Here is a 25,229-nt window from a genome sequence, read left to right on the forward strand (position 1 = left end):
TATGTGTGTGTGTTTCAAGGTCACAAATTGTTGAACGCAGTTCTGTCCCCCCAAATATAACCTCATCTGCATCCCAACCAACCAATTCTTCAGTAAAAAATTGTCCTTTTTTTCTCTCTCTCTCTCACCCTCTCTCTCTTTTTTTTTTGAAACATATTCAGAAAAAAAGAACAAAGTCTCTATGTGCTGTGACTCATTTGGGAGGTGACGAGACTGTAGTAGACTCCTTGCTGGTTGAGCAGCTGCTGGTGCGTTCCCTGTTCCACCACCACGCCGTTCTGGAACACGGCGATGCGGTCGGCGTTCTGAATGGTGGACAAACGGTGAGCCACCACGATACACGTTCTTCCCTCACGCGCTTTATCCAACGCTTCCTGAACTATCTGCTCCCAACGAGAGAGAGAGAGTAACAGAAAAGGAAAACGAAAGAGAGGAGAGAGCAAGAAAAGAGATAAAACGTCAAATTAACACTTTAAGAATAAGCCTGTTTTGCTGTATGTAATCTCTGTCTTTTTACGTTCAGAGTGTAAGGTAAGACTGGGGCATGTACCTTTTCACTCTCTGTGTCCAGCGCGGATGTGGCCTCGTCCAATAGCAGTACTTTGGGGTTGCGAAGGATCGCTCTCGCTATGGCAATGCGTTGTTTCTGCCCACCTGACAGCTGTGTACCCTTATCCCCTGCCTGCGTTTGGTATTTCTACAAACAAACATAAAATGTGAAAAAAGTTAATAGACACACATTACCACATTATGACTGTAATTTAAATTCTACAATTGGGTTATAATGGAAGGACAATACAGTTGATAGATGGATGAATGAACAACTAAACAACGTACTTGTATCCTTAAGGAATTCCCTGTGAAAGAGATCAGTGTGCATCAGATTTATTTACTTTTTTTTGTTTTTGTTTGTTGTTTACCTGAGGCAAGCTTTCAATGAAAGAGTGGATGTTTGCGGCTTTGGCTGCCTGTTCAATCTCTTCTTGGGTGACCTGACGACTGTTGTCTCCGTAAGCGATGTTCTCTGCCAGGCTACAGTCGAACAGCACTGGCTCCTGGGATACGATGCCCAGCTGAGAACGCAGCCAGTGGATGTTGAGTCTTTTCACGTCGTTGTCGTCCAGCATCTGCACGGCGACGCAAAGTCGATCAGTCATTATTTTATCTCATCGTATGTAAATTCATAATCACCACCAATCAAGTCATTTAAAGGTCTAGAAACGTCTTTGGCAGGTTTGAGACAGGGTTTGTGGCAAGTTGCTGAAATTCTTCCGATACATTCACAAGTCTGAAAGCTGTTTTCACTGCATGTTCAGGATCAAAAGGTGTACAGTCCTTACACCACCAGCAGGTGGGGCCATGAAGCAGTTTCTCTGCCACTGTTTGCTTTGGATTTGAATGAACTAAATGAGACATCCCCTTTTCCAGTGACGCGGTGCTGGTGCCTAATCGAGCACCGGGGCCACGCTTTTCCACTGAAAGAATACTGATGCCGATGCCAAAAGGCTGGCACCGGGACGGCACCACAGAATTGCTGGTCCTAAAAGTTGGAACCGCTGATGTCAGGGGCTATGCAAATAAAAACCACGGGAGAACAAATCAGTTCAGCGTTTTCTGTGTTTGGTGCGTGGCATTCTCTAGAGAGGCGGGAGTAACAAAAAAAGTCTGACCAAGATAGCGGTAAGCTAAAGGCTATATATAGCATGAAAATATGTATATGATTAAAAGATGTATAGACAACAATTTGTGTCGATATCAACGCAGGCTGTTACACAAACGTAGTCGTACCCAGAGCGTTAGAAAAAGCTCTCTCTCTCTCTCTCTCTGCTCTGGCTGGTGCAAATAGACCACTGCTGACCTTCATTTAAACACTCATTTAAACTTTAGAGCTAGGTGACAGACATACTTATTTCATAAATTTTGCCCCCAGAGCAAAAACTTTTAGGGCAAAATTTGTGAGGTGTGTCACTGTGTGGAAGCCTCTTGTAAAAGTAAATTTATAAAAAGCAAGCAGATGCGTTCTGTCTGACATTATATTTTCCCTACGAAAATTACCCAAACTTTTGCGACGTAACGTTCGATTCCCAAACCTGTGGAAATGCAGGCCGGTTCTCAAAAGGCACCAAGGCAGCACTGGCTCCGCACCGGCACCATCCTAGTGGAAAAGCGCTATTGGTGTGCCAGTGAGGTAGTGGCCTGGTGTAGAGTCCTTACACCACCAGCAGGTGGGGCCATGAAGCAGTTTCTCTGCCACTGTTTGCTTTGGATTTGAATGAACCAAATGAGATATCCTGGTGTGCCAGTGAGGTAGTGGCTTGGTGAACTCTGTATAGACAGAGACTCGACTGATGTCGCAGCTGCTCTCTCCATGTATTTGCATGTGTCTGAGTAATCTTTTCTTATAATTCTGATTTGACTTCGGTATAGACATGTAAAGCCTTTTGAGACTATCTATAGTGATACTGGGCTCTAAATAATACTAATAATAAAAGTTTATCATCTTTGGCCTTGACTTGTACAGTAATATAATGCCTTTGTTCATAGTAGACTTTTTTGTCAGTTTTTTACTGTTTGGCAGTTACTGATTAACTGTGTGTGTGTGTGTGTGTGTGTGTATGTGTAGGTGTGTGTTTGTCAGCAACCTACTCCAGTCATAAAGCTTACCTGTCAGTAAAATAGTGATGTGAAAAAATTTTTTGTAGGTCTGTGTGTGTGCAAAAATCTGTCTGTGTTGTGCTGTCTCTCTCTCTTTGTTTGTGTGTGTGTGTGTGTATGTGTGTGTGTTCTCACCACTCGGCCCTCCAGAGGGTCATAGAACCGCTCTAACAGTTGGATGGTGGTGCTCTTTCCACAGCCACTGCTGCCCACCAAAGCCAAGGTCTGTCCCTTCTTCACTTTCAGCCTCAGGCCCTGCAGCACGGGAACCGCCGGCCGCGTCGGGTAGTTGAACCGCACGTCCTCGAAGCACACGTTGCCCTCAAATTTATCCTTTACAAAGAGACGGAGACAGACAGAGAGAGGGAGAGAGAGACAGAGAGAGAGAGAGGACGAGAGAGAGTTTAGAATTTGACAGTATTGCTTCACAAGCACATTACACATCAGAAAATTAAACCTTAAGTCAAACAACAACAAAAAAAAAAAATCAGTGACTAATTTTGAGAAACAGTGAGGTGGGAGAACCAAATGGGGATGAACCAAAGCTGACAATATAAAATGAATAAGCGCCAATGAACACTGTAAACTGACTTTCAGAACAGCAGTATTCAAACGAATAAAAGGGGTAAGAACCAAAACCAATATTATTATAGGAATGAGCACCACTGAACACAACAGCAATTTGAATTTCAGAACAGCAATGCTGTTAATCTTAGCCATAACCATAACAGATAGCTTTATTTGTGTAACAGACACTGCTAATAGTTGATGACGTCTGTAGTATCTGACAATATTCGCGGCAATATCAAAGTATTGACACTTGAACATGCAAAAGCTTAAAGAATGTCAGATAACAGTTCAGAATCTACAGATACAGATCAGCTACAACAGATAACATTCTTAGCATACATGATAGTTACAGATAGCAATGTTAGCTCATAGCTTTGGTTTTTACAAGTTTGACAGGTTTTCCTGTCAGATAAACTTCAAATGAACAAACGTACCACCTAAAGAAGCAAGGTATCATGGATAAGGCATAAAAGGATCTCGGGGATGATTTATAAGCGGTGTAATGATATATAACTGCATCATATTAGGTCTTTGGGAAGGAGGTCATCTGGTAGATCTGAGAGCTGTGAAATAGATTAAAGGCAGGATATGCTTGTGAGCATGTGAGTGTGTGTGTGTGGTGTGTGTGTGCATGCGTGCATGTGTTACCAGTGAGTCTCCCTCCTCCGAGTCATTGTCGATGGCTGGGACTCTGCTGAGGAGCATGAAGATGTGAGAGGCAGACATCTTGGCTTTGGCGTAATTTGGAGTGAAAGAGTTAGCTTCTCCTACAGCCATCGCTCCGTAAACCACTGCAGAGAATACACTGAGACAGGAGAGAAATAGAGGTTAATGTTTATCAACAGTAAGTTAACTGAAAACTGAAGAAGAAAATGGTGATAGGAATATAAGATTATTGGATGAGATACACTTCAAGCCAAAACACCATAAAAACTATTTCTTTTAGATAAATAAAGTTATACATATCCCTCACACAACTCACACCTATATACTCCAACAACATGATAAAGATATAATAAACACACACACACACACACAGAAATTAAAAAAAAAACAAGTACTCCTGACATCTACAGCACACCAACCAGCGTCATTTGGAAAAACCTGTTTCTTATCGGTCCTTACAGTTAAAAATATTCCAAAACACGACGACTGTCATTTAGAGCTTTCAGTGTGGTGCTATGACACACAGAATCTGTGTGTGAACTTAATGTGTCCTGTGGTTTTTATTTAATCATCAGTCCACACGGTGATCTTATCCGCTCCTTATCCGCTATCAGAAATAAATGTCATTTTAAATAAGTGACTGTTAACACTCTAGGACAATGCATACTTAAACGAAGAGTGTGTTGATCTATGTAAGGAAGATCATTAACAGTGTTCTGTTTTTCGTTTGTTTTTTTTTCCATAGCATAAGTAATTATGTGCTTCTATCTTGCAAGCAAAGCACTGATCGGGTCGCCTGTCACGTTCCACGGTCTCCATGGCGACAGGACCATCCCTTGTCCTCCCCTTTAGCCAACTTGACCTGTCACACATTTCCTTTGTGTGAAATCATTAAACCTATAGCTGCCTGGCCTTTTATAGCATTAACCTGAGTCTCTCACTCTCCACGGCAGGAGCAATCACTTTAGTGAACTATACGGATGTACTGCCTTTGTACCTGTGTGTGTGTGTGTGTGTGTGTGTGTGTGTGTAATTAGTGAATGTGCAAACAAATGTGGGAATGTTTGGAAACCCTATGATCCCTTTCCAAGAATAATAAATCAAATCAAGGATACATATAAAAGACTACGCTGAGTAAGTTTTGCTTTGGTTTATCTCTAAAATCTAAACTGACCCCACTTTCTGATATACTGATATCTAAGCTATAAATCTGTGGGTAAAGTGTGAAAAGGAATGATCGGGCATGGAAACACTCACAGAAAGACGCCCTCAAAAGTCATCATTTTCTGTTCGATAAGCCAGGCGCCGAACCTAAAGCAGCCAGCGTAAGCAAAGTAGAGCATGGCCTGGGAGAAGGAGAAGGTAAAGCCAAAAATGTGGGCTTTCTTCTTGGCATTTCTGAGGAAGAGGAGAAAAAAAATATAATGTGAAACACTGTGTTGGTTACAGGAATGAGTACTTAAATAATTATTTTAGGATTAATCACAAAATTTATGAAGATATTTTGTTTTAACTCCTATAAATACCATAACGGGGTGCTGTCTGGTGTGGTTGAAAGAAAATGGCTAGTTGGGGTTTCTTGCATTTAATGTTATTTGTTTTTGTTTGTTTGTTTGTTTTTACATACCTGTATGGCACAACTAAATTCTCCTGATACAAAGTCTCAAACTTGGACTCTCTGGTGAGAGACACAACAGTTCTGATATTCTCAATGGCCTCTGTAGCAATCTGAGAAAGAAAGAGAGATAGAGAGAGAGAAACAACCATGGAACATGTGAGAGGAGATTTATGACAACAGAGACGGGTAGCTGTTATATCTTTCTGATAAGAGGTCGTTTTCGCTTGCGTGTTTTGTTTGTTCTGCGTACCTTCCCCGCCTGCTCCAGCTCTTTCTTGTCCTTTGCAGCGTGGCCACCCAAGACCTTCACCTGGATGGCACCAGCGATGGCCATGATGGGCACGATGGAGAGGATGAGGAGGGTGAGTTGCCAACCGTACACAAAGGAGATGATGATGGACGTTCCAAGGTTGGCCACATTCTGGGCCAACGTTGCCAACCTCAAACCTGTCGCCTGTTGGGGGAAAAAAATCCAACAGAACCAGTCAAGAGAGCGATCTAGACAAGAATCACGTCATTTTTTCACAACTTCTTTAGTCGTTTGATTTTGTTTGTTTGTTTTCATCTTATTAGTTGGTCTTCACATGTTATTGTTGGGTTTTTTTTTATTTTAGCCTTTTTTCTAAATTATATTCTCTTGAGTAAAACTAAACCTAGGACAAAAACCAGCATTTATGAGAGAATATGATAAATTTTGTCATATATATAATTTATTGGATGACTGTGCGTGACGACTGTGAAGTTTGTCCTATGATTAGGCTGAAGCAATGAGTAATTAGATTGTAAGTGAATCAGATAAAATTGGAGATATATTTTTTTTATGTCCTCGTGATTCATCGATGTCTTTGAACAGGGGGCGAACACGTGAACTGAGCGCCTTGAGAAAGACGTTGAGATACTTACGCCCTGAACCTGAGCGGTATCTGCTGCCAGTCTGGTGGTCAAAGCTCCCACACTGTTTTTAGGGTTGTCATACCAGCCTAAGTCCTGTACCACACACACACAGACAGAGAGAAAGTCAGAGACGCACAGAGAGAGTTAGAACTGGGGGTACGGTCTGTTCTCACATGTGAATCTATTCACACTTATATGTAGACTCAACCTTAAAAGGAATGCTAAACTCTCTTTCTCTCTTTAAAGAGAGACTAACTTGTTACTTCTTTTATTAATTTGTTGCAATTGTTTATTGGGTGATGTGTAGATTACCATATACACGAACATAGACAAACACACACACACACACACACACTCCCACGTGTGTCGTACCTGTCTCATCATTGCTTTAAAGGCCTTGTACCTCAGACGCATTGTCAGAATCTCACCAGCTTTCCCAAAACAGAAACCCTGACAAAGAAAAGAATCAATATGAGGTTTTTTCAAAACACCCACCAATGTTCATTGTACAAACACCTTGACCACAGTTAATGATGGACATGTTTGATAATGCTAGCTGTATCTGCAGTCTTGGATAGGGTTTAGGTTAGGTTTCAGCTCAGGTTTAGGACTAAGAATTTAAATTTGCAAGTAAGATTTCAATTTAAGGCATTCAAGGTCTAGGTAAGCATTAGGATTTAAAAGTCGAATCAAAAATTTATAAGGGTGTTTATGGCTTTAAAATCTACAAAACAGTTCATTGAAAAGGCTTGTTAGAAGCTCTAAAAAAACAAACAGTATTTTCAGACTCTTTTAAAACTGCGTAAATCTGCAGAACAGTTTTGTGTATTTACATTAAAAGAACACGCTGACACGTGAAGTACTGCACTAGTAATTATTACTGTTCTGCCTTTATTTCGGAAAAATTACGTAACTAAACTATGACTTTTGCATACACAGGACTTGTCTGGACATGTCCATGTGATGTGGATCTTCTGAGTCAATGATTGACAGATCGATAACAGAAAGGAAGGATTGCCACTAATGTTAAGGGACAGAACCATCTCACGTGCACTCTTTTAAAGGAGAGGGAAACTCGTCACCGTGGAAACCATTCACCAAAAGCCACTGCTTTTTTTTTCAACCTGCTGTGTTTGAGTTAAGTCTGCAGTTTTATTTATAGGGGGAAACTGATATATTTCAGTGAAATCAAGGTCAACAACACGGGCGACACGGTGGTGCAGTGGGTAGCACTGTCGCATCGATTCCCAGCCAGGCGGCCAGGATCCTTCTGTAAGGAGTTTGCATGTTCTCCCTGTGTCTGCGTGGGTTTCCTCCGGGAGCTCCGGTTCCCTCCCACAGTCCAAAGACATGCAGGTTAGGTGAATTACAGACGCTAAATTGCCCCCCGGTATGAATGTGTGTGTGAGTGTGTGTGTTTGTGTGTCTGCCCTGCGATAGACTGGCGACCTGTCTGGGGTAAATTATGATAATTCGCCCAATGAGCGCTGGGATAGGCTCCAGCAACCCTGATTAGGATAAGCGGCTTAGGTAATGAGTGAGTGGTTTGATACTGAGTAGTGTTACTATTCTCCCTTATTTAAGGCAAATATGATGTGTTTCCAAATACAAGAGTTTATGTGGTGTTCCCAAATGCAAGAGTTTACACACACACACACACACACACACACACACACCTGGAAGAAGAGTGCGACAAAGGAGACAACACCAATAAGAACAAACAGCAGAGAGAAGAGATTGGATTTTTCTCTCACAACTTCCTGATCTTGTTCAGCGAACACCTGAAAAAGACAGAGAGAGAGAGAACTCTAAGACAATGAACTAGGAGTGTATGTGAGTGTGTGTAACATGTATTGGTATCTTCCTGGGGATCGTAGGGGTCAGATGCTGGTCCCCACTAGGAGAACATCATTTTTCTAAACTATATTGTTGTTACTGTCAAAACATTTCTTTGGTTAGGGTTAGGGATAGAGTTAGGGTTAGGGATAGGTTAGTATTCTTTAGTTACAGGGTAATAAGAGTCAATGAGAAGTGCCCACTAGGATATCAATACAAATGTGTGTGTGTGTGTGTGTGTGTTTGTGTATACGTGTTTATGTGTGTGTGTGTTATGTGACTTACAGCGACGATCTTGGCGAAAACGATAGAAAAAGCAGGCTGCAGGCCTCCGTTAAGGATGGCACAGAAAATACCCACTACCATATAAGGCCATTCAGGCTTATTCAAACTCAAAACCTTTAGGAAGGAAACTTCTGGAGGTTTCTCCTCCTGCAGAAAAACAGAGAGAGAGAGAGAGAGAGAGAGAGAGAGAGAGAGCGCAGAGAGGAGTGCAACATACTTTTTGAGAAACAGATTTGCAACAACTTATTCTATTAAACATGAGTGAGAGACTAAAACCAAAATCATATTTCAAGATGTGTCATCCCTTTCAAAGAGAAAAACTAAAGGAGACATTAATGGCAGCAAAAATAGAAATAATAAACAAAAACTGAGGACCTCTTCCTTTCCTTTAAGGTGAAAGAGAGTCTTTAATCCCTCCATTCCTCCCTTCATCCTGCTCTTTTTTTGGACAAGCACTTACCTCCTCTGTCTCTTTGTCACCATTGTCTTTCTTTTCTTTCTCAGACCCAACAAAGGAGCCTTTGGAGTTCTGTCTGAAGAGTGTGTGTTCTGTCACGGACGTCGCTGAAGGACTCTTCTCGTCAAAAGCCACCTCCTCGCTGCCCTCCTCCTCCTCCTCCGCACTCTTAAATGTCTAGGAGAACAGAACATGGGTAAGACCACAACAGAGCAGTGTTTGAGCGGGTTGAGTTGGGGTGGATGGTGCTGGGATGGATTTTGTTGTGTTGCGTTGTGTTGTGTTGCTGTGCTGGTGTGTGTGTGTTCACATCATATCTTAATGTAATGTACACACAGTGTACGTGCAGTTTGTACAATGTTGTGCTGTTTTGTAAATTCACCTGCATGGTGACGAGAGAATGGTAAACCCCCTGCCTCTTCATCAGTTCGTCATGTGTGCCCAACTCCACAATCTCTCCGTTTTGGAAGCCGGCGATGACATCGGCATTTCGGATGGTTGACAGGCGATGGGCGACAATGATGGTGGTCCTACCTAACCTCACCTACGAATGCAAACAAAAATTCAATTTCCATTTCAATGGCATTCAAATTCTACTGGCACTCCCTATGTGAATTTGTATAGTAAGAGTTTGGTTATGCAGAACACCAGTCATCTTACACCACACAGATGTTTTACCATGGTAACTGAATTAGCAACATAAATAATTAACTTAATGTGACGCTGGTACAGCCCTCTAAAGTTGCATTTGCTTTTTTTGTGAACATTCGGGAAACGGCTTGTCTGGGATGAGGAAACACGTCAGTAATTGGGAACGTAAATATGTTTGAGGTGTAGAATAACATGGCGTGTGTACCTTGTCCAGGGCCGCTTGTACAATGGCTTCGCTCTCGGTGTCCAACGCAGATGTGGCCTCGTCCAACAGGAGGATCTTGGGATTGCGTACGAGAGCACGGGCGATTGCGATTCGCTGTTTCTGGCCACCACTCATCTGGGTGCCTCTGTCTCCAACCAGTGTATCGAATTTCTGTGAAAAATTCATGAGACAAGACTTAAACCAATAATTTTCGTTTTGTTTTGAGTCATTTCGCTGTAGGAGGATGTCTTTCCCAATGTGACGATTTTGTTTTTGACTGGGTGTTTCTGCTCTTGCGTTAGATATCTGGATGTTACAACCAATAACAACAATCTTTCTAGTATTTATACAGCTTCATAACTACTGATTATATTTAATTTCTCTTAGATGTCATATTACTAATGGAATTACCAGGTGCTCACAGATTCAGAACTGAAATACCAATAACATATTTTTATATTTTTATCATTGAGACTTTACTGTCTACAATTTACGAGCTAACAAGTGTTTAACTGGATTATTTTTAACAGACTGCATGGTTGCACAGTGAGCTGTGTCTTACATTTGGGAGTTTCATGATGAAATCGTAGGCGTTGGCTTCTCGTGTGGCCTGCTCGATCTCGGCCTGAGTGACATCTTCACGTCCATAACGTATGTTCTCGGCGATGGTGGTGGCGAACAGAACGGGCTCCTGACTCACGACTCCAATCAGCTTCCTCAGATGACTCACGTTCAAAGAACGGATGTCATGACCATCTATACTCACCTACGCACATAAAGAGAGAAAGAGAGAGAGAGAGAGAGAGAGAGAGAGAGAGAGAGAGAGAGAGTGTAGAGAAGAGTGCAATATACTTGGTGAGAAACAGAATTGCAACAACTTATTCTATTAAACAAAGTGAGAGAGAGAGGAACAATGAGGGTGAGAGTGAGGAAGACGAAGGAAGAAAGAGAGAAAGAAAGAAAGAAAGAAAGAAAGAAAGAAAGAAAGAAAGAAAGAAAGAAAGAAGAGCATTTTGAAGGGTTACTGCAGTACACTCTCTCTCTCTCTCTCTGTGACACATACTGTTCCCCCTTGCGGGTCGTAGAAACGCTGCAGCAGCTGAACGGTGGTACTCTTGCCACACCCACTACTCCCCACCAGAGCGATGGTCTGTCCACTACTGATTTTCAAGTTCATTCCATTCAGTACCTACACACACACGCACACCATTCAGAATGACAACATCTTACAATTTCAGTGTAGCTTACAGCATCTAAACAACTAAAAAATATTAGACACCAAATAATTCTTAATAAACATATTAAAAAATGATGAGAAATACTGATGTGATAAATATGTGTTGCATTTCATATATCTGTAAACCAGCTGAACTTACTTTGACATCCTGTCGTGATGGGTAACTGAAATGAATGTTTTTAAACTCAATGTTCCCTTTCACTGAGTCCAGTTTGTGACCTTCATCTGAGAAACTGTTAATGTTGGGCTCCTGAAAAACAAACCATACACAGTGAGTCTCAAACAAACACCATTCAGTTTATTACCATTTTTCACTTTTTACAAAAGTCAACGAAAAAAAAAAGTTCCTGGTTAGCATAAAATATTAACCTTTAGACACATAAGGCATAAAAAAAAATTGTAGTGTAGCTATAACACAGGCAATATAAAATGCATATAAATCAACATGAGGTCAAAGTACTACACAATACAGTGAAGTACAGTAAACAACACCACATTGTGTCTGGAGATGAAGTCAAATGCTGCGGAAACAGGAGAAGCGTGGATAACAAATATGCACGTTTTGTAAAGTGTATTGTACAAACAGGCAGCACACATTGTAAAATGCAGCGTCTTGTGCAAAGTGTTCATTAGATCCCAGCAGGTGGTAACTCTGAACTCCCTTCTCGATCAAGGCCATGTTTAGGGTAAAACAATGGAGGGTGTGTGTGTGTGTGTCCCATGTCCCGACCTCTTCTCCTCAGGTTTGCTCCACGGGGAGATAAAGGAGAAAGGAAGACATAAGTTCGAGACAGGAAATTCAATGTTAACGTCGGTTCCTTTGTTGCCGTGGTTTCTGCGTTTCTGATAAACCAATACCTTCCTCGCCAACCTCTTCTTCACCTGAGCAATCTTTCAAGTTTCAAGTTTATTTAGTATCACTGTTTATAGTCTAAAAGGGTTTTACATGACACAAAAAACAAAACAGGACGGCACCACTTGACTTAATACTCATTTGACTTTTTTTCCCCACAAACAAGTATTCCCTCTTTCATTTATTATTCGCTAATCATCTCATTTCACTCACTTCTTAAATACCTACTATTGCTTCTACACGTTCACATGTTCCTGGAAGTTTTTACCCGAAAACTCTTACTTTCTCACAAATGGACCTGAGCCCGACTGACAAACTGACACTGTAACATAAAAGCATCACAAGAGTCTAATAGCTTTTCATCTCAGACAGGCAACCTCTCTTTTGAGTTCTGTTCTAAGCGGCAAAAACAGAAGACACGTGGAGTTATCTCCCAACTCAGTGTGTGGATGTATCAGAACAGTGCCAAATTAGATCAGGATGGTCACTTACATGGTCAATGATACCAAAGACTTTGTGGGCAGCCCCTCTTGCACTGGAGAAAGCCTGGATGTTTGGTGAGGTTTGGCCAATGCCAAAAGCTCCAATCAGGACTGAGAAACATACCTGGAGGATAGATAGACAAACAGACAAACAGAGAGAGAAAGAGGGAGAGGGGAAGAGCAAGAGAGAGAAAAAGAGAGAGAGAGGAACAGAGAAACAGAAAGAGTGAGAGAGAGAGGGACAGACAGACAAGACATACAGACAGAGATAAAGTTTTTTAACTTAAGTTGCTTACTGCCAAAAACAGAATGGGAGATATCAGCTTTATTTCACAACTAATTACACCCTGCTTTATAGCACGGCACAAATACATAAAAAAGGATCTTGAAACAAATTACAAATACTTGCTCATCAAATGTATCAAAATAAAATACAAAATACTGGTGTGAGAAAATGTATTTAATTAAAATACAAGTAATTTGTAATTTGAAAATACAAAAATACATAAAAAATGATCTGTAACACTACTTTAGACATTCAGCAGATGCCTTTTTCAGGAGTGATTTACAGTAAGTGCGAAAGTGGAGTAAGCTAATTTCCTGGATCTCTAACTTTACAAGCAATCAATGGAAGACATGCAACACATTTAGTATAAGAGATTACCTGCTGTAAAAATGCCTAAATTTAGCTGTTAGACATTAATTTTGTCCTTAGGAACAAAAGTAGCTAGTCTGTTGTATTGATAATGAAGGCTTCCATAAGACAATTTACAAGATGCCACTGTCCCAGGCAAGTTTTAGAGCACAGCTATTTGCTAATTGCTCTGTTCTTCTGTCCTCTGATGACATTCAGTGAGCAATATCTGATAGTGTATTTTACTACATACTTTATCTTAAGATAGTGGTTCTCAACCCCAGACCTCAAGGCCCACTGTCCCGCACGTTTTCGTTTTAACTCTTCATTATCACAGTTACTTGAGCTAATCAAGGGCTTGATGATTAATCAAATCAGTGGAATCAGGTGTGTCAGTTCTGAGATCAAGAGAGGTAAAACAAAGACATGCAGGACAGTGGGCCCCAGGGGGGTATTTCAGAAAGCAGATTTAGTGAGAACTCATAGTTAGCTAACTCAGAGAAAGTAGTAAACCCCCTAATAGAGGAGTCCTGTGGCTTCATTCTCCTGGCAAAACAAAGCCATAGGGCTCCTCTATTAGGAGGTTTACTACTTTCTCTGAGTTAACTAACTCTGAGTTTTCACCAAATCTGAGGGCTGTACTACAAAGCGAGGTAACTGGCTTGTCCAGGTAACCTCTGGTTAAGTTGACTCAGAGTAAGTGGTAAATCTCCTAATAGAAGAGCCCTATGGCTTTGTTTTGCTAGGAGTATGAAGCCATAGGGCTCTTATATTAGGAGATTTACCACTAACTCTGAGTTAACTTAACCAGAAGTTCCCTTTACCTCACTTTGTAGTATAGGCCCCTGCTTTCTGAAATAACCCCAGAACTAGAGTTGAGAACCACTGCCTTAAGGCAATTTGTACTGAGCACTAAAGCAGCTTCTTTCCTTGGGTTACTGGTCATTGAGGAAAGCAAACATTTCCCACCGAGTGTGCTGGACCCAGAAGGATGTGTCATGTGATTTATTGCATCTAGACAAAGACTGTGATAGGCTATATTTAGTGGTCCTATAGTAAGCCTGGTGATGAAACTTCTTGTCTTATTTGAGAATAAAATGACATATTGATTAAGTATTTTAAATACACAAAATACAATCTCTCCAAGTATTTTGTTACAAATTACATCTGATTGTTGTCCATTCAGCAAAATACAAATTACAAAATACTCAAATACATATTGTAAATACATTTAATTGAAATACTGCCCATCTCCGGGTACAGGACTGACTCTTTTACAATGCATTCTGGGACAGTGATAGTTCTGACTCTGTGTTCAATCCAACCGCATGATGACTGAGGTTAAACATTATTTGTTGACTTGGTGTTCTAATTTATGATTCGGTGTTCTTGACTATAACTTATGGTTCAGTGTGCTTAGAACCGCTATTCCCTTAATGGCTTGATACATTTTTTTCTTTCTTTCATTTTCTTTCTTTCTTTCTTTCTTTCTTTCTTTCTTTCTTTCTTTCTTTCGTTATAATTGCTGAATTCCACTACATTGTTCTTGTTGAGAGTCAATGTTTTGACTGTGATTCCCTGCTTTGCTGACTTTGACTCGAAAGTTGCTGTGACTCGGCGCTGACTCCCTGGCCAAACTGCTCGGACTCACCGTGAGGACGTTGCCGATGGTGTACTCTCCTGCCAAAATCAGGGTGCTTCCGTACCAGAAGGCCAGAGCATATGACAAGTAAACAATGAAGAAGCTGAAACCTACGGCGATGTTCACCGTGATGGCTTTCCTTACACCCATGTTCTTAGCGTCCTCTAGGTTTTTGTGATACCTTTGAACAGGGAAAAGAGAAAACAGTAATGTACAGCATGGCCCTTAAAGATTCTCTTCCTAAAGTAGTAATATAACCACACTTGGACACGGGGGGGGGGGATGAAGATGAAGAAGAAGGAGAAGGACAAGAATAAGTAGAAAGAGAGAGAAGGTGTCAAGGTTAGCTTGGACCAGAGCACCAGCTTTTGGCCATGTTACAGACAATAGTCTACACCTTTTGTTTTCAAACGTCAGACAGGAGGGGTAATGTAGAGAACTTGGCTCAGAGAACTAAGCTGAGCAGACACTAGTGACATAGGTCAGCGACATATATAAATAACTGGTTCAGCACTGTAAAAGCCAAGCTTGCTTCCAAAGCTCCTACAGCCCGATATCAGAGCTGCAGTCAGCCATAAACATTATGTGGCATTTTTGTGAATGGAAGTCCAGCTGGAGAGCAGAGCTGTGTACTTGAAAACCAAAATCAGTGGGCGTTTTGTGTGTTTTTTGGCCATGTCATAGTCCCTCTTTATGTGCAGTTTAATTAGACCCACCCACTATATAAATGTACTCAGATATTCAAACACATAAATTTACAACCGCCCCCCCCCCCCCCCAACACACACACACACACACACACACACACGAAGAATACTACAAATGTAACCAAAGCAAACTTAACTTCTTAGTCTTCTTATTTAATCAAAACATCAACATCCTTCAGGGAGGGTGCACCAGCACACACGCGCGCGCACACACACACACACACACCTCTCTATCTCTTTCTTCTGTCCTCCAAAAGCAAAAACTGTTCTGATTGCAGACAGAACTTCTTCAGCCACAGCTCCAGCTTTAGCATAAGCTGTCTGCTCTTTGGAAGTAAATGATGTCATCACCTGGAAAGAGATAGAGGGAGAGAGCAGATGCCTGTTTTATCATACCATAAAAGCAATAAAGCGATTACTTACTTTGGTTACCACTATAAAAGGGAACAAATGCAACTACACACACACACATATACGCACACGCACACGCACACACGCGCGCACACACACACACACACATACACACACAGAACCATACGACGTCCTAATCAAGTTAATCATGCTTCAAAACAGCACTGCCTTTGCAAAGTAAAGCAGAAAATTTGACCCAGCAGGAGGGACAAGAGAGAGAGAGAGACTGGTGGTGGAAGTAGATTACATTCCATTCTTTCTGCTGTCTCAAAGCCTCATTCTCTCTCTCTCTCTCTCTGCTTACAACACATAGATAAACACACATTACACATCTCCTCTCTTCTCCCCTCTCTCTCACTCTGTCACATGTTCCTATCTCAGTCTCTCTCTCTCTCTCTGTCTTGGTTTCTTTCTCTCGGTTTCACTCTGTATCAAATGACTCTCTCTTTCTCTCTCTCATGGCTTCTTTTTTTCCTTCCTCCCCTCATCTCCTCCCTCATCTTGAATCAACAGGCTCTTCTGCTCTCTCTCTCCCTCTCTCTCTCTCTCTCTCTGTTACTTACTTTGGCTATGATGGAAGCAGAGATGCCAAGCAGGGGACTGACAGCAAGGATAACGAGGGTAAGTTTCCAGCCTCTGATGAAACCCACGATGAGGGCAGTGAAGAAGGTGGTTATATTCTGAATCAGTGTTCCCAGCTTATCCCCAATACCCTCGTTTATCTTGTAGATGTCACTGTATATATATATATATATATATATATATATATATATATATATATATATATATATATATATATATATATATATATACACACATACACACACACACACACATATATATAGAGAGAGAGACAGAGAGAGAGGGAGAGTGAGAGTGAGAGATACAGATTTTATATATATATATATGTGTGTGTGTGTGTGTGTGTGTGTAGATATATGCATATATTAAAAAGCATGAATTCTTTTTAGATATCTCACTCTGTGAGGCGGGTGTTGAGTTGGCCTGTTTCATTGACATCGAACCAGCCGATCTCTTGTTTTATGATGGAGTGGAAAAACAGCTTCCTGAGTCTCTTCACCTGTCGCCCAGCCGCCAGAGTCCAGAAAGCTACCTGTATATATGCACTCAGCAAGACTACAAATCCCAAAATGCTGTAGTATATGGCATACCTGAATGAGAGACAGAGAGAGAGAGAGAGAGAGGGAGAGAGAGGGAGAGAGAGAGGTATTCATACACTGCATTTTCCATTTATTGAACAACTTAGAAAAAAGGGAAAGATTAAAGAAAATATTTTGTATTGGCCATGTCATTTCAAAAATTCTATTTTATCTTGGATAAAAAAAGTTAAACTGAAAAAGATAGAAACTAGCAAAGAAGGTGGATGATTTCATTCCCCTCTTGAAAAAGAATACAAAACCCAGGCTGAATTCTTGTCATGTTCAGTTTTAAAAAGACAGTTTTACAAGCTACATCAACTTGCTTTGAACTTGTGTAAAGTATTAGTAAAACTGGCACTACTGTGTTACAAAACTGGTTCAACTGGTATGTGAGAACAACCCAGTACCTGGTCATCTGCTCTCCCAGTGTTTCATTGGACTGTGGAAATGTGGAGTCTGACATTGACAGAACGACAGAACATATTACAACCTTGTGGTCAAAACCATGTCACAATTCACATTAAACAAATAAAGTCGAATACAGAAGATAACAGAAAACAGAGCTTCATCCAAAACATGGATTACGTTTATTTTTCCACCTCTAAAAAGTCGTAATTTTTAAATGGAATCGGTCAGAAGCCTCCAGAAACAACGCAAACACTATTAATAAAGCTACTGTATTTCAAAGTCACCATAAAGAGCACAAAATCATAACTTTTCTTGCATTTCTGGATTATTTTACATCTTGTGACAGTAATTTGTGTCACACTGTGTTGAATGGATATGTTGTTAAATTGTGAGGGGACCTACTTGGATAACCTGTCAAGTTGTTTGGTAAAGACCCCATCGCTGTGTCTTCGGCAAAACTGTCTGTCATGTCACCAAACACAATGATCATGAGAGGAAATACCGCCCCATTGGCCATGGACATGATTACTCCTAAAACCATCAGGAAAATGTCCAAACTATCTGCGAAGCGGAACTGACACACACACACACACACACACACACAAACACACAGAAGAAAAAGATTATCGTGATGATGATGAAGGGGAGGAGGAGGAGGTGGAGGAGGAAGTGGATGAATGACATAGCAGATAAAATAATAAGAAAATAAATTTTGAATTCAACAGTGGTAATTGAGGAGACATTATGTGCTTTGTAAACATTCTTCTCCTGTGCTTTAAGTCTGATGCAGTTGAAAAGTAGGACAGATGACATCATCTTTTACAATACATCATATTACTTTACATTTACACTTAGTCATTTGGTAGACGCTTTTGTCCAAAGTGACTTACAAAAGACCACTTCATTTCTTTATAAACAGAGTACACATCTGACCAAATCACATTAGAATTCCTTATTATGTTTAAAACATACTAACAGAAATACAGAACTTCAATTAATTAAACACTAATTCACGAAGGAGACGGTAATGGATATTTTACATTGCTATCCATAACGCCGATATGTAAGCGGTGTGTTAAACTGGTTCGAAATTGAATCATAAATTACACAAGTTGTAAATAGTTTAGGTAAATTACATTACCAGATATTACGGAGCTCAGTGGATTCCCAAGAGACGTACTGAGCAACGAAATCCACGTTGAGTGAAGTGCTACGTATTGAAGCCAGCGCTTAATTGGAATGAATCAATAAGAAAGCTATATTTAACTGAAGGGCGATTGCGTGGAAAAGGTATCAGTTACGCCTAACAATCGATCGGACGTTGCAGATCATCAAATGGTGCATGCAAGTTTTAGAATATAGTTGAGGATGCCATATTCGGTTTTAAAATGCGTCTTGTTTGTTGCGAGTGGCAAGAACACTCTTTATACAACGTATTTAAACGCCCTAAATCCATTTTATACCAACATGCTCAGACTGATGATTAATCATAAATCATGAAGATGATATTACAATATTACATAATATACACGAGCAATGGAACTGACACCTAGAAATATAAGCATATTTATAAATTACACATAAGGCTCACAATAAATTGAGAACTGATGTACGTTAAAAAAAAAGTCGTGAGTCAGACTACTTACCATTTCAAAAGGACCAACCATCTCCACTTTCTCCGGCTCCTCCTTCTCCTTGTCCTTGTCCTCTACATCTTTCCCACTAAAAAACATTGTCATACGTGAAAACAATATAATATGCAATGTAATACCGGTAGGTTTATGTTAAAATTAAACATTATGGAATATGCATGGGTTTTTTTTTAGTAATGTTGTAAGCTGTATGGACCCTGTAAGGGACCGTCTGCAAATGACACATTTCATGGATGTTTGCTTTTTCACATGCTCGTTGGTATTAAAGGAATGTTCACTGAGCATGAATAAAATCAACTTTACACCAATTCAATGTTCTAGTAATTCCAAAATTAAGTAACTGACTTCCCACAATGCATATTTAGAAGAAACTCCCTGTTTCAGGAGCTTTCTTAGAACAATATTCACTAAAAATACATAAAAGGTCCTTTCTCATTCTAATGGTTGTAGTAGCTCGACATCAGAGTGTATCACTTACTACAGGTGAGATGAAACCCACGATGAGGGCAGTGAAGATTACATGGATTACAAGTGAAATTACATGGAACTAAAGAGGATTTACCTCTGAAATAAATTCACTAAAAACGACATGACCTTTTCTCATTCTGATTTCTGTAGTAATTGCCAATTACAGTGTCTTTCTTACTACATGTGAGGTTTTAGAGAAAGGTGAATTCATATGGACGCAGGAGTCAATTACTTCTGAAAAAAAATCACTAAAAATCAACTGAATGACCTTTTTCCATTCTGATTACTGTAGTAGTTCCAAAATACAGTGCATAACTTACTACAAGTGAATGTTCTGTGAAATATCAACTTATATGGAAAGGGGGGGGGGGCAATTATTTATGAAAGATATTCACTAAAAATCAACCAACTTTTTCTCATTCTGGCTGCTGTAGTAATTCCCAGCTACAGTGCATAACTTAGTATAAGTGAATTTTTTATGAAACGTCATCTTATATGGAAGCAGGGGTGAATTATTTCTGAAAAATATTCACTAAATATTCACAACTAGAATGTGGCAAAGCACTTCCGCAGGTGGCATAAACAGGAAAACAGCAGTAGCTTGGGAAACAGGAGTAAATTATTTCTTTTAAACACATTAAAAAAAATCAAGTAAGTGACATTATTGCATTCCAAAGGCTGTAGTAGTCCCTAGTTAGAATGTGTTACTTTCTGCAGGTGAGTTCAATTATATGTAAAACAGGAGTGAAGGTATTCTGTTTTTTATGTTATTGATATATATCACTGATTCATGAGATAAGGGACAAAACCCTACATCAAAAAGTCTTCTCCGTGATAAAAATCAAGAAATTAATAATAATAAAAACACTTTAAAAGTTAAACCTGAAGAAACTATGTCTATTCATGAAATGAATTTCACATTTGGTCTGGTAAGTTTTCAATTTGATGATATTTTAAACAAACAATGTTGGCAGCACTACAGTCACAGCTTTAACGTGTCAACACCATCTTTCCATTACGACAGTCTTAATTAAGATTTGTGGCATAAATGTCGGCATTTTACTTTAGCTTATAGAGGCAGCTAGCAACTGGGAAAAAAAAACTAAATGGCTCCAGTGTACAAGACACAGCACGTCAGTTGACTGTCAGTTGACTTGACTCTGACTTTACACTCTTGTTGAATTGGTCAAATTAAAATACCATGCTTTTTGGTGTGTCTGATGGAGTTGACACAAATCAAGTTATGATGTGAATAAATGCCAATTTTCATAAAAAGTGTTTTAATAAAAAAACTGTTCCCTTACATGGTTTTTAAACTGAGACTTTTGTCTATAAATATATCAAATTAATGTAGTATTTAAAGAAAAAATGGAAGACACAAAACATGTTTTGTCCCTTATCTCAAGAGTCAGTGGTATATATATATACACACACACACACACACACATACAGTGTAGATATATATATATATTTTTAATCCCACCTGTACTGTGTTCTACACTGTAATTGGGAGATGCTACAGCAATCAGAATGAGAAAAAGTCTACTGGCCATTTAGTTGATTTTGGTGAATAATTTTCTTGGAGGAAAAGAAACCCTCTCAGTTCCATGTAATTTGACTTTAAAGGAAATTCTCACATTCTCAAGTGACATACTCTGATGGTACTACAACCATTATATTGAAACATTTATAATTTCAGGTCATGTTATGGATCTTTAATGAAGATTTCTCTAAGAAAGCTTCTAAAATTGGGAGTTTATTCTAAATATGCGTTTTGGGAAGTAAGTTATTTCGTTTTTGAAGCAGTAGAACGCTAAAGAGGTGCAAAGGTGATTTTATTCATTTGTAGTGAATATTTTTAACAGCAACTGTCATGTAGAAGGCGAACATCCATGAATTATGTAATTTGCAGACGGTCCCTTACATCGACGTAGTGACTGAAGGTATAATGAAAGTGTCCTGAAGCTGTTTTTGAATAAAAATCGATAGCAACAACAAATTGTTATTTTCTTCTGACACACCATATTATAGTGTACTTTCCATGCCCTCGAACGTGTAATTAAGCTGGAGTGCGTTGTCCGAATTTAGGAAAGTTTAAAACCGAATATCCAGCGAATATGCCAATCTAAAACCAACTTTAGCACGCTCCGTTTTAGCCATTTGATGACTGCCGAAGACAAAACTTTGCCGAAACAAAACATGAGGTAATACCTTGTCACAAATAAGACATAACCCTAATATTTCAAGTCAACTATTCATTGTTACAGGTGTGAAATGTTGGAATTTTGCTTTAAATGGATTAGTTCAATCGCTGCTGGTTACGGTCACGTAGGCTACTAGAGGATATCGTCGTTTTATGACACGGTGCCTTACTCATTGCTACTTATTTTAATAAACAAAATAACTTACCTTATGTCCCCATTTTTGTCGCCTTTGACTTCTTCCGCGACAAAGTCGTATTTTGTACCCATGATGTCTCGATCCTGACGTTCCTTTTTCGCTCCTAAATCCAAAGTTACTTTGTAGGTTTGGGGATGACAGAAGGAGGGTAGTCTCGTGCTGTGTAAATTTAGAGATATGTTACAGTAAAATGCACTTTGGGAATAACATGATATTTTCACGACGTACGTCATCTGATAATGGCAAAAAAAGACCTGTGCTTGTTTTTGTCGTCACATAACAATCCCCCTAAAGCAAAATCATTTCATAATTTAGCAGAAAAACGGAAGGACTCGTCCTGCCAGCGAGCAAACTCTACCACTAGATCATATCAGCGTTCACGATTACAGCTCTGGCGCTAATTTTTTCCTGCTACAACATAGACAATTTTTTTGTAATTCTTACCACTTCTACCGCGATCCTTCGAAACAAACGTAGCGTGTGTTTCTAGGTGGCTGTATGCTCCCTCAGGAACTGAGAGTTCCGGTGTAGTTCACACACGTTCTGGACTTGACAGTGTGCGGCAGCGAGGCGGCTGCTGTGTTTATAGCACAAGGGTTTATTACGGTACTGCTGCTTGCATCATATAAAGCGGACGCCTTCATCGCGCCTGATCGTTCGACCCTTTGTTCTTTGAAATGTATCTGTCATTGACTCAGGCACACAAATATTCAATTATGGGGGCTGAAGTTAAGTTTTTAAATGAAAATTGTAAGGCATTTGTCAATTTTATTTTCATTACTGTTTTCAGGCATATGATTCAGACAAAAGCCATCTAGACTTGAAGAAATCCATGTCACGGTTTAGAATAATGTGTTCGTGTCAAGTTCATTTCTGAATTTGTAGACAAACAAACGCACACACACACACACACTTTGGCTGGTGGTAAGGAGTAACATGATCACCGGGAGTCAAACATTAATCCCAAAATAATGGCTATGAGCTCCCTCGTTTGCGAGCGAGAGTATGTTTCTGCTTATTCTTGTTCAGAGTTTATGATCAGCTAAAGAAAGGCCGGTGACACCCCTGCAAACATAAATATATCTACCTGCACAAATCGACGAGACTGTATATTAGAGGCGAGCTGGGTTACCGCTGCAATGGTTATCTTCTCTCTCAGTCTTTTGGCATACGTGCACAATGTTGATTAACACAGATATTCTTAGAGCCAAAAGTCGCGCTTGCGGCGTCACAAGTGCGGACTGATTTTATATTATTCTTAACGGTTTCGCACAACAAAGAAAAAATGCAACAATATGTCTGTGAAACTATTCACAGTATTAAGAATGAATTGTAGTTAATTTGGAAGCATTTCGTAGTGTGACTGATTTTACTAATTGCATTAGTACTGTACAAAGTTAGAGGTGCGCTATTTGAGAGATTCCCCCGCTCCCCATAGCTCGGGCGTCTAGTGGGGAGACCTGAACCCAACTGAACTCCGCCCACCTGAGTGAGAGTCACCATTCCGATTTTTTTTTTGGTGCGGCAAGATGCCGCCCTGGGCAGCTGCCCATGTCGCCCATACCTAAATCCGCCCATGGATACAAACATACAGCTCTTCCTAAATATGTTAATTCCCTGAAGAACAACTAAGTATTAAAATTATCAAATGGACAACTGACAAAATGAGGGAAGGATTTACCAACAATAGTGCCCAGTCTTTTTCTTTCTTTCTTTCTTTCTTTCTTTCTTTCTTTCTTTCTACCCGTTCTTTATTTTAATGTTTTTTTTTCTTTTTCTATAATGTTATCCATTTATGTCTTCATTGAATAGATTGTAATGCCTGTGCTCTTGTGACATTATCACACAGTGCATCTTTATTGTCTATTTTTACAGCGTAACCTCTGTCAGCAGTGAACATACTATAACTTTGATGAGAGTTCCCGCACGTTTCACACGTCCAAGCACCTAGTAAAACAAACGGGTAGCACATGGTTAAGAGCTTTACATAGTGGTAGTCAAGAACTGCCAAGGCTCATCTCTCTCTCTCCCTCTCTCTGACACACACACACACACACACACACACTGTTGTCATTTGTGGGAATCAAGCCAACAACCTTCTGAATACTGGGTATGTTCCTTTATCTCCCAGTCTCTCCTAATATTACTAACATTAGAGGTTTGACTAGGTTTTTATTGTTTTTAAGAGTCTGATGTCCGAAGAATAACTGATCCGGTGTGAACAGTTTTAGTGGTAGATAAGTGGTTGTACTTGTGAAAGTTGAAGAAAGTCTGAAAAGTCATTAAAGGTCATTCATGGATGTGTAGTGAAGGGATCTGATCTTATGAAAACTGATCAAAAACCATTTCTTTCTCTTACTCTTGGTCTTACATGAATTTTACACACACAGAAACACACACACACATCAGCTTGTTTGATCCCAGTTTTTTTTAACTTTTAACTGGACATGGTGGATACTGATGCAGTGAGAATTTGACTTTAACTCTTATTCACACTCTCTGAACCTGAGTACAGATGACATGTCTAATTAGTTCTGTTGGTCAGCTTTCGTGTGGTTGCCCATTATTTCAGTCATGTGGAGTTACTGAGTGTCTTGCTGAGTCACACAGAGTTAATTTTTGTCAGATGAACTTAAAAGCTCCCTCTGGTTATTGCAAGTAAGGCCAATGGTGTGGTTAATTATCCTGATATATAAACTGCAGTGTGACCGGAGGGCATGTTTGGCAAAGGTTACATTTCTCGATGCACTGGAGTGTGGCTTGTGTGGAAATGGAATTGCACCTCCTCTAGATTTTAGTATTCTCTATCTCCCTATCGCTCTCTCTCTCTCAAACTTTTCTCCCTATTTTTTTATCATTCCATGTAACTATTTTCTCTTTGTTTTTCATCCCGACTTCTTTTTGATTTGTGCTGTAATACAAAAAAACAAAAACAAAACTTTTAACTACCGGAGAACTTGGACATAACAATAATCTGATAGAAAGCCATCATTCTCTTATCTGAAAATATCGTTAGGCAAATCATTAACCTGGTATCTTTCACACATTAGATTACACGACACTCAATGATGGTATATCCTGTGAATCACTCTCAACCTGTTTGAAAGTGATGTGTATGGATGTGAGTGTGTATCCTTATCCCCTAATCTAGCCTTGTCTTTTTTATTGTCAAATTTATGAAGAGGAATGACTTGAGGAGTAATTATGGCAGCTTAGGAGCATTTATCAGAGTACTAGGCAATTGCAATATTCACTCATTCATGTCTGACATTGTTGTTTAGAGAAGTACAAGTCTTCACCGAATTCCCCAGTCTACGAGAGCAAGACGGTTAGATGTC

General features: G+C 39.8%; 1 protein-coding gene across 1 annotated transcript; it reads right to left on the reverse strand.

The window, feature by feature from the left end:
- On the reverse strand, positions 1-22,417 carry LOC115820076 (ATP-dependent translocase ABCB1). Its single transcript, XM_030783530.1, has 28 exons — positions 22,336-22,417; positions 21,901-22,050; positions 19,018-19,093; positions 17,774-17,945; positions 17,371-17,419; positions 16,784-16,975; positions 16,367-16,538; positions 15,619-15,743; positions 14,695-14,866; positions 12,420-12,533; positions 11,214-11,324; positions 10,901-11,026; positions 10,400-10,603; positions 9,838-10,008; positions 9,364-9,525; positions 8,985-9,158; positions 8,525-8,671; positions 8,080-8,184; positions 6,776-6,853; positions 6,413-6,496; positions 5,760-5,963; positions 5,519-5,619; positions 5,149-5,289; positions 3,874-4,030; positions 2,791-2,988; positions 921-1,127; positions 551-697; positions 1-383 (listed from the first exon to the last, which is right to left on the reverse strand). The coding sequence occupies exons 2-28, from the start codon at positions 21,960-21,962 to the stop codon at positions 180-182; spliced, it is 3,855 nt and encodes a 1,284-aa protein (XP_030639390.1). The 5' UTR covers positions 21,963-22,050; positions 22,336-22,417; the 3' UTR covers positions 1-179.
- Positions 22,418-25,229: the final 2,812 nt, after the last annotated feature.

This window comes from Chanos chanos, chromosome 9 (assembly GCF_902362185.1).
Source record: "Chanos chanos chromosome 9, fChaCha1.1, whole genome shotgun sequence".
NCBI classification, from domain to species: Eukaryota; Metazoa; Chordata; class Actinopteri; order Gonorynchiformes; family Chanidae; genus Chanos; species Chanos chanos.